The 10,749-nt window shown below is 39.4% G+C and overlaps 1 protein-coding gene across 1 annotated transcript; it reads left to right on the forward strand.

Moving 5' to 3' along the window:
• Nucleotides 1–2,278: 2,278 nt before the first annotated feature.
• LOC311124691 (uncharacterized protein) lies at nucleotides 2,279–5,231 on the forward strand. Its single transcript, XM_084198795.1, has 6 exons — nucleotides 2,279–2,432; nucleotides 2,549–2,682; nucleotides 3,652–3,799; nucleotides 3,895–4,143; nucleotides 4,251–4,521; nucleotides 4,842–5,231. Exons 1-6 carry the CDS (start codon nucleotides 2,377–2,379, stop codon nucleotides 5,037–5,039), a joined length of 1,056 nt encoding a protein of 351 aa, XP_084054921.1. The 5' UTR covers nucleotides 2,279–2,376; the 3' UTR covers nucleotides 5,040–5,231.
• Nucleotides 5,232–10,749: the final 5,518 nt, after the last annotated feature.

Below are 10,749 nucleotides of genomic sequence, written 5' to 3' on the forward strand. Positions count from 1 at the left end.
TGTGCTGGAAGACCACAGTAAGAACCCGGGGCCTTGGGTTCAGACATGGAAGGCTATAAATGGATTCAAAAGAGGCACAAAAAAATGTAAGGTGAGTTTCACAAAATACTGGAACAGCTTAGTTAATAAAGGAATATAACTAAATATTCCATCCACTAGCAATCTACTAATCCATATCACTAGCTAGCATTGCTGTGGCGATCGTACAGCTAGCGTTAGCAATGTTGACCTAGTTGGGTTAGCTTTATCGTACTGACGAATTTTACTGTCACCTTTCTCACTAGGATGAAGCGATCTAGCTAGATAGCCAAATTACCAGCAATAAGTTTGTTTGAAGTAATGGCGAACCAAAATGACATTTTATTTGTAATCTCTAAATGACCAGTTAGTTAATGATTAGCTACTGAAATTAAATTAACTAGCTAACTAGCCAGCCTTCGATAACAAACAGCCTAGCTAACTAGCCATGCTAATTTACTAGCTAAGGGTTGCCAATAGATTTATGCCATCTTAAAGATTGACAATTCACACATCACAAAGTTGACATTGCTGTCTTAATAACAAATAACGTTAACATTCACAACAGCGTCTTTAATGTAAATAAAGTTGCTTGGTATGATAGATAGCTAGTTAGCTTGGGTAGTCATTTTAATGGCCAGTAAGCATGCTAGCTAAGGTTAGCTCAAATGGCTATTGTTTACACATGATCTGGTGGACAGATAATCCGACTACTAATGTTTATTTATGGAAACGTTACAGAATATTTTAGAAATCTTGATCTTACCTTGACACCTGACTTTGAATTGGCAGCTCTTGTTGTTCTAGCTAGCGTACCTTCTTCTTCTTTGGTGGGGTTTAACGGTAGTTGGAATCCAATACAATGTTGCATTACTGCCTCCAACTGGACCGGAGAATAAAACCATTATACTTTGTGGTAGAATAATACAAATTACCCTGCTATCTATTGTTGATGTTAATGTGTTGATGTTCTCCGTATCCATAGCCAGAATGATTTGGCAGTGTATGGTGATCGAAGAGGTTTCCTGTTATATTCATCAGAGGTGTAGGGAGGGAAGTCTGTAAATCCAAAAAATACGAATTATACAGATGATTAACAAAACATGCATGTGACAGTTTTCATACTTAGGTTTTTGTCGTGAATGTAAATGAAAAAAAACTGTTTTGATAATGGTTTTCATACATATACCTTGTTGAGGCCTATTCATTGACGAGGTAAGGAAGGAGGATGGTTAATGTGATCTGCATAACATGCCAATACCAACTGACATACCTTTGTATGCCTCCTTGTCTGTATACCTGCAGACACAAAAGTGGGCAGTTCAGTCATCTGCGCCCAATACAGCAGCCTTCAACATATTCTTATAGCACACATATTCTTACCTCTTTGTTGATTGATATCCATTGAATTGTGTCCATTTTCTGTTTTAGAAAGATTTGCACAAATATGAAAAGATAGATGGTATCATCATAAAACAATATCAATTAAGATCAGGGGTGTCAAACGTCCGGCCCGCGGGCCGGATCAGGCCCGCAAACGGGTTTAATCCGGACCGCGAAATGATTTTGTAAAGTATAAAAATGAGCTGCAATTTTTCAATAAAAGAAACTGATGTTCCGATTGTGTCCACTGGATGGCGCAATAGCAATTGTGTTAACATTTACATTTACGTCATTTAGCAGACGCTCTTTACTATGGAGGACTAAAAGTGCCACAATTAAATAAATAAATACACCATTAAATAATTACTTAAATGTGTCATTAATTAATTCAAATTAGAATTAAATACATAAATGTGTAATTAAATGTATCATTAATTAATTCAAATACCGATTCATTTTATGTAAAATACATATATAATTATTTCACTATTTACATTTACATTTCATGATCCTGCATTGCAGTGATTCATGAATTACTTAAAACTGTCAAACTGACCCATCAAAGTCAGTGGGCGGGGCTAACGCGAATCTAGTCTGATCCATTGCTTTGGTCTGAAGTAGAGTAGGCCAACCTGGATAGAGACAATGGAGGATCTCCGTGAACTTTCCAGGGAGTTGGTTAGAGACATTTTAAACTTAGCAGAGGATGTAGAAGCAGGACCTGCTGACCCAGAGCATGTAGCTAGTAAAGCAGAGGAACTTATTGAAGTTGTTGGAGTCATTTCCGCACTTTCCGACGAAGATATCGACCACAGAGTGATTGCAAATCTAGAAGAAGTTGTCCACCGCTTCTCTGGTACCAGGGCACTTCAGGCCCAACACACACAGGGACCGGGGCGTTTGGCGTTTGACATACCGAGTGCAGTTCTGGAGCATCAACTTCTTTGTGGAGTTCCCGCAGTTCAAATTGCAGCGATGTTCGGTGTGTCAAAGAGGACCATCAGGAGGCGCATGCAACAATACAGTTTAAGGTATTTACACTAAATTCATGAGTTTTCTGTTTATGAATTGCTGCTCTCATACACTCGGAAAGAATATGACGTTTAAGGTAACATTACTTGATGTTGTGTTTTTCTTGTTTGTACAGAAAGACAGATCTCTATTCAGCTGTGAATGATGAGGAGTTAGACCGTATTGTAAGTGAAATTCACAGAAGTCATCCAAACACCGGCTACAAGCTAATGCGTGGTCACCTGAATGCAAGAGGTGTGCATGTTCCAAGTGAGTAGATAATAATATGGGCATTATTTAAATGTATTTTTAATTTGGAGCTCTGCCCCTTTGAAAGGTGAAGGAAGCCCGCTTATGGAAAGACATCGCCTCTGAGATGTAGAATGTGTAGAAGAAATGTGAAGAGAAACACACATTTCAGGACGGCTGACTTGTATCATCAGGATAGACATGTCCTGTGATTTTTAGCCTCCTGTTTAATAGAGGTGGAACAATATCTGACAGTAATATTCTCAGCTGTCCGGATGTGCCCCTGCTGTAAAGGGTATAATATAATCATAGAAAAGCAAAATATCATAGGAGGCAAAAAATCTCAGGTCATCTCTGTTCGAGCATGTGGTATCTATCTATCTATCTATCTATCTATATATGTGTGTATATATATGTATATGTGTATATATATGTATATGTGTATATATATGTATATATATGTGTGTATGTATATATATATATATATATGTATGTATGTATGTATGTATGTATGTATGTATATGTATGTATATGTATGTATATATATGTAAATATATATATGTATGTATGTATATATGTATGTATGTATGTATGTGTATATATATATATACATGTATATGTATATATAATTTTTATATATGTGTATGTATATATGTATATATATATATATATATATATATATATATATATATATATGTGTATATGTGTGTATATATATATATATATATATATATATATATATATATATATATATATATATATATATATATATATATATATATATATATATATATATATATATATATATATATATATATGTATGTATGTATATGTACAATATCTGACAGTAAAGTACATTTTTGAAGCTGTGGTGGTTCTGTAATAGTTGACTGTTTTACACACATTATTTATTTTATTATGACACCACTATATCCTCAAAATAAGTAGCCAGTGAGTGTGTGGTTATTCATTTTAAATTCCTCCCCTCAGTCTCAAGACTGCAAGAGTCTTTACGCAGAGTCAATGCAGAGGGAGTCTACATGAGACGTCTGAGGCTGCGTGTATTAAGGCGACGGCAGTATTTTGTTCCTGGCCCAAACTCTTTGTGGCATATAGATGGCCACCATAAGCTTATCAGGTCAGTGATATTAGCAGATAAACAATGCATCTTTCTATATGTTTCATTACAATTGTTATACAATAAAGTTATATTTTTTCATGTGTTTGCAACAGGTGGAGATTTGTTGTCCACGGTGGGGTGGATGGATTCAGTCGTTTAGTGGTCTACCTGACTGTGGCCGGCAATAATAGAGCTCATACGGTCTTACAGAGCTTTATCGCCGCTGTTGAGCAGTATGGGCTGCCATCAAGGGTACGGTCTGACAAAGGGGGGGAGAATGCAGATGTAGCAGAATTCATGATCAGAAGCAGAGGTACCGACAGGAATTCACACATCACAGGCAGAAGTGTCCACAATCAGCGGTAAAGAAATATGTTTGGCAACTAGGCTCACACAACTAACATACTAGTTGAATGTACTTTAGCATATGTCATAAATTAACAATTTCTCAATTTTATCCTAAACACAGAATAGAGAGGATGTGGAGAGATGTTTATGAACATGCCCTGGACCTCTTCTATCAGATCTTTACTTCATTGGAAGATCAGGAGACACTGAATCCAGACAATGAAGTCCATCTTTTCGCTCTGCACCGGATTTTCCTTCCACTGGTTCAGCAAAGCCTCGACTCTTTTCGAGATGCTTGGAACTTCCACGGTCTTAGAACTGAAAGGAATCAGTCACCACAGCAACTCTGGAGAAGTTACAGAGAGCAAGGCCCTGAGGAGGATCCTACTGAGGTTAACAATGAACTTTAAACACTTTCTTAAAATTGTTTCCCCAAAGGAATTATGGGAGAAAAAAATTGTGCTAAATGTGATACTTTAAATGAAACATTTACTATAGATTATTGTCTCTTTAAAATCTCCCGAGCTTTTAAAGATCAACCTGTGAGCTGTAGTTTCTACAGTGCATACTATGCAAAGCTGTATTATTTTAAAAAACTGAATAAGTAACATTTCATTTCTCACTGCCTTGGTGACCAAAAATAACAATCTTGTGTAAGGACATGTCAAACTAGTTTTAAGTACAAGACTGATTATGCTTGTCATCCATTCAGGTTCCTGAAGAATATGGGATCGATTGGAACGGACCTCACTGCCTTCATCGAGGCACTGTGTCAGTCCCCGAGGTTCAGCTGGCCCGTGAGCTCTCAGATGAAGAGGTTGCAATTTTGCCAGCTCCAGGAGTTTCTGTTACTGATGCACTTAGACTATATGTAGAGACTGTGGAAGTGTTATCAAGAATCTTAGACTGATGTCCAACCCATGTTTTTATTTGTTGTGTTAGAACAAGCAAGGAAAAACTGAAAGTTTACTTTCCTTTTAAAAGAAAGGAAAAAAAGCTGTTTCTTTGAAGCTTCCTGTCTCATTATGGTCCACAGAATGACTAACATGAATGCTGTACTGTTAGCACTGAAGGTGCAGAACAGTTTGATTTTAGTAAATGGAAGAAAAAAAAGTCAACTACTGCACAGTGTGTTAATGTTTTCAAAGACACTGAACTTGTGTCAATTCATCTGAACTGTGTATGCATTGACATTAGGGCTGGGCAATATGGAGAAAATCAAATATCACATTTTTGACCTAACACCTTGATGTCGATATTGCAACGATATTGTAAGGTTGACAATTGGTGCATTCACAAAATATCTTCCACATTTAGATTTCGGATAAATAACTATCATATTGTGGATATAATGACTAAGTGGTAAAAGGCAAATAATAGAACAGCTAGAACAGTCTGGTAAGTTCAGAAAATGACATCACTTTACTGTAATGCAGCCTTTGAAACCAGGAAAAGACTAAACTTACCATGTAACGATATTACACTTCTTCAAAATCTAATGGTGCTTTTCCATTACATGGTACCTACTTGCCTCGCCTCGCCTTTTTTGGTTTTCCATTACGAAAAAAAGTACCTGGTACCTGCTAACATATACTTTTTTTAGCACCTGCTCAGTCGAGGTTCCAAGCGAGCTGAGGCGAGCCGAGAAGGTGACGTGAAACCCTGCAGGCTGCTGATTGGTCGGAAAGAATTCCATTCTAAACAAACAACAACAATAAAGTTATCTATTACAGAGAGACATATTGTGAGTTGGCATGTTACCTGCATATACAGATATCCTCTCACTCTACAGAACAGGAGGAAAATTCTGTTCATTTCACTGACAAAACGTGAGACCCAACATCTTCAGAACCTGTCACAACGCTGAGTTGACATAAAAACAGCACTACTAAACAACTACAACTAAATATTAGAAAAATAGAAAAACCCAGTTGCATGTTATTAATTGTCTGTAACTGTATTATCTTATCTAATTATATCCTACAGGTGTTATCTTTCTATTAACTTTTCAGTTACACACAATCTTATAGCAACACTATTGTGATGACACAAACCACTGTCTGTTTCTTTGCGATCCAACTCCTCGTTGACAATCACTGCCGGTACTACTGCACTCTCAGCTGATGTTTCAGGCCTCACTGGAACACTGTCACTGACTAGGGCTGTCTCACTATCATTTTCTTCACTTTGGCCTCCCTCTTGTTCTCTTTCTGATTCCTGCATGGGTGTCCTTGAAGTTAACACAATTGAAATGATGGTCATACTCGCTTATTTGTGTGCACAACAATAAGAGAGACATATTCCCAAAGAAAATAAATTATGCTACCCTTGCATTGCTTTAAGAAGTACATACCCATTGCAGCTCAATCTGTGCAGCTTCATCTCTGAAAAGGGAACTTCCTTCTGACAAGTGATGCAGGGGATGACTGGACCAGAGGCAGGACGTGAGCTCTCCTAACAACAACAACAAATGGCTTTTAATTAATGATTAAAAGTCACCAGTAATCTTTGTTTTGATAATGTATTAAACTAAGTCTCTGTAAATGTATGTACACAATCTAAGGGTAGATCCTGTTGAAGTGGACGTATGTAGATTGTAGCCTGTCCAATCATCGTCGATGGATCTTTCAGATAGGCAAGGGTGTATCCAGTGCTGGGACACTGAAGCAACGCAAGATTTCGACTGCGAGTAGATCCTACAAGTTTTAGAAATTCAAAGCCTCCCCCTTGTTGGAGCTTCGGAAACACTTCCATCAGTTTATTTGTTATAACCATGGGATCGTGGTCATTCCCTGGAGAAAAAAACAAAACAAAATCATAACTCACCTCACCTTAAATTAAGCAAATAAGCCTGTGATAACTATTATTGACACTATGAACACCAATTAAGTTTGAGTCACTATAAAAAGAAATGCAAATAATTTCAACAAGCCACAGACAGTACAAACTTTTTTTACTTTTGGTAAATGCCTAGTTTCGCACTGACCTGAAAATGTTACTTTTTGCTCTCCAAGACCTGAAGTAAGAAGTTCAGCTTTAAACAGTACGCTTGGAATTTTATCCGCATTGTGGTCAGCCAAACAACAGACAGTGTGTGTGTAGCTTCTTCGGCTAACTTGGACTTGTGCTGGTCGTCTCGTCATATTCCTTCTGGCTCCAATGTTATATGGCGCAAAGAGCCTTGCTACCTCCGCTGCAACACAGAAAAACGTAACAGCTCAATGGTCACCAGTCAGCTAAAACAGCCTCTACTTCTATCTTGGGATGCTCAAGCCAGCTAACACCATTTAGCCGATTAGCGAACTAGCTAGGTTTATGCTTCCCCCCCCATTAACAATAAACGTGTCACGCACGAAGCATCATAATACCGCATGCAAATACATGTTCGAGTCGATCTAATTTAACCTACACGTGTGTCCCGAATCATTAAATAGTAGCACACCTGGCTAACATGAAATTACTTAGCTTACCTTGGACAGGTGTACGTGATTGAGCGGCCGGTATCTGCTGTGACTGAGCTGCCGGAGTCACCGGTGCCGCGGGAGCCGTTGGACTTCTGCTCAGAGCTTCCTCAATCAAATTCGCTGCTTCTCTCAGCAGCTCCGGGCAACTTTTAGACATTTTGTCCTGCACCTCACACAGCGTCTCAACATTGGGGCTAGCAGGACCGAGTCTTCTCTTGATTTTTAGCCGTTGCAATGAAAGTTCTGTTTAATCGTGTAACTAAACCAACGTAGAGGTGAATAGCGCCACCCAGTGTATTGGAATGTGTTCAGTAGCTCTGCATCAATCCATTATCCGGAATTGATTTGTCTTGGCTTGATGCAGAGGGTAACCAATCAGGCGTTAGGTTCCGCCTACCAACTTTTGATGGGTCAGTTTGACAGTTTTAAGTAATTCAGGAAGCACTCCAACGCAGGACCATGAAATGTAAATGTAAATAGTGAAATAATTATATATGTATTTTACATAAAATGAATCGGTATTTGAATTAATTAATGACACATTTAATAACACATTTATGTATTTAATTCTATTTTTAATTAATTAATGACACATTTAAGTAATTATTTAATGGTGTATTTATTTATTTAATTGTGGCACTTTTAGTCCTCCATACTTATCCAGAGCGACTTACAAATTGGTGCATTCACCTTATAGCCAGTAGTACAACCACTTTACAATGTTTTTTTTTTTTTTTTTTTTTTTTTTTAGGGGGGGGGGGGGGTGGGGTAAGGAGGGGGGTAGAAGGATTACTTTATCCTATCCCAGGTATTCCTTAAAGAGGTGGGGTTTCAAATGTCTCCGGAAGGTTGTGAGTGACTCCGCTGTCCTGGCGTCGTGAGGGAGCTTGTTCCACCATTGGGGTGGAACAAGCTCCCTCACGACGCAAACTGTTTATACCGGGGCAGAGCAAATAGGTCAAGCAAGTGCAGCCAGTCCGGATGAGCTACTTTGTTTTGCCCGCAATATTTATTACGGCTTCTACTTTTAACATTATGTGCTTTGGCACCCTCATTGCCCCAATATGTCTCTGTCAAAAAAGAGAAAAGTGGACGCAGAGTGCAGAGTGTTCCAAGAAAAATTGTCATCCTTCTATTTATTCACGGAATTGAATGGGAAAGCTGTATGTTTGGTGTGTTCACAGCATGTTGCAGTGCTGAAAGAATATAACCTTCGTCGCCACTATGTGAGTCTTCATGCCGACAAATATGACAACTTTCAAGGACAGCGGAGAAGAGAGAAGGTGAATGAACTGTTGGTGGGTCTGAAGAAACAGCAGTCTGTGTTTACTCACAGCCGAGACATCAGTGACGCTGCAGTGAAAGCTAGCTACCTCATTGCTAATGAAATCGCAGTGGCTTCAAAACCATTTAGTGAGGGTGAATTTGCAAAAACATGCATGATGAAGGCAGCAGAGATTGTGTGCCCTGAAAAGCACCAGGCTTTTGCAAATATCAGCCTGACAAGAAACACAGTTGCAGACAGGATTTCCGATCTTTCAGTGGATTTGGACAGCCAGTTGAAGCAATAAGTAAAGTCATTTATTGCGTTTTCGGTTGCAATTGATGAAAGCACAGACATTACAGATGTTGCACAACTGGCCATTTTCATCCGCGGAGTTGATGACACATTGACCGTCACCGAGGAGTTCGTGGAGTTGGTGCCGATGACAGATACAACGACAGCAGCTGATATTTTCACTGCACTCGTCGGCGTGCTGGGCAGGGTCGGAGTGGACTGGTCCCGCGCTGTCAGCCTGGCAACAGATGGTGCGCCCTCAATTATCGGGAAAAAAGCAGATGTTGTGGCAAAGTTCAGAGAGAAAGTGCAATCTGCAAATGGAGGACGTGATTTTTGGACTTTTCACTGTATTTTGCACAAGGAGGCTTTGTGTTGCAAGTCATTAAAGATGGATAACGTCATGAAGGTGGTCATCCAAACTGTTAATTTCATCCGATCCAGAAGCCTGAATCACCGTCAGTTTGACAGCCTTCTCAGAGAGAAAGACCACATCTATGGCCTGCCATACCACACTGAGGTAAGATGGTTAAGCCGAGGTGCTGTGCTGAGGCGTTTCTTTGATTTACGAGAAGAAATTGAACAGTTCATGGAAGAAAAGGGCAAACCAGTGTTAGAATTTAATTCCGCAGAATGGATGCAGGACCTTGCAATTATGGTGGATGTTACAGAGCACCTGAATAACTTGCACAAACAGCTGCAAGGGCGCAACAAAGTTGCCACGCAGTAATATGACAGCATACGTTCTTTCAAGTTGAAGCTGTTGTAGTGTATTGAGATTATGATGGTGTTAAATGTTTTTTAAGTGGAACTGAAAGAATGTTGATTTTAGTATCAAGAGGGAATGTTTTAGTGTAACGCCACATACAACAGACAGGAAGTGTGTTGTAGACAGGGGAGACTGGTGATTGGCCAGAAGAGGGACCATCTTTTTGCATTGTTTATAAATAGGGGCTAGACTACAGAAAGGGCAGAACGGCCATTCCAATCTGAGGCGCCGTTCTCCGGGTGTCATGTCACCTGTCACTTATGCTGAAAGCTTGTGATCTGAATAAACTTATGATCAAGGATTCAGTATGAGCGGACTCCTTTGTTTATCAGCAATAATTGCCACCACTCACTCGATACGATACTGTCATTGTGGGAGACGCAACTCGCCGGTGGTGATGCAGCTCACTTCCCCTGTCTGAAAAATGTGTGCGCGACCCAACATGTGGCAGACATGAAGCGGTTCAAAGATAAAATAACGGGACTGTTAAGGGAGTTTGAGCAACGCTTTCAGATTTTTGATGAACTGGAGAAAGACTTCAAAGTTTTTTGTTCGCCATTCACCGTGAATCCCTCTGATCTGCCCTTCAGCATCCAACTTGAAATAATAGACTTGCAGTGTGACTCGGATTTGAAGGGCAAATTTGCCGCAGCTGGCTTGGACACATTTTATCAGAATCTCTTGCCAGGTTACCCCAACTTGACAGCCCTCGCTGCAAAACTGTTGTGCATGTTTGGAACCACATATCTTTGTGAGCAAGTTCTCTGTAATGAGCATAAATAAAACAAAGCTGCGCTCAAGGCTCACGCACAAGCACTTTAATCACATC

The sequence above is a fragment of the Coregonus lavaretus genome (assembly GCF_964263955.1).
Source record: "Coregonus lavaretus genome assembly, contig: HAP1_SCAFFOLD_79, whole genome shotgun sequence".
NCBI lineage: Eukaryota > Metazoa > Chordata > Actinopteri > Salmoniformes > Salmonidae > Coregonus > Coregonus lavaretus.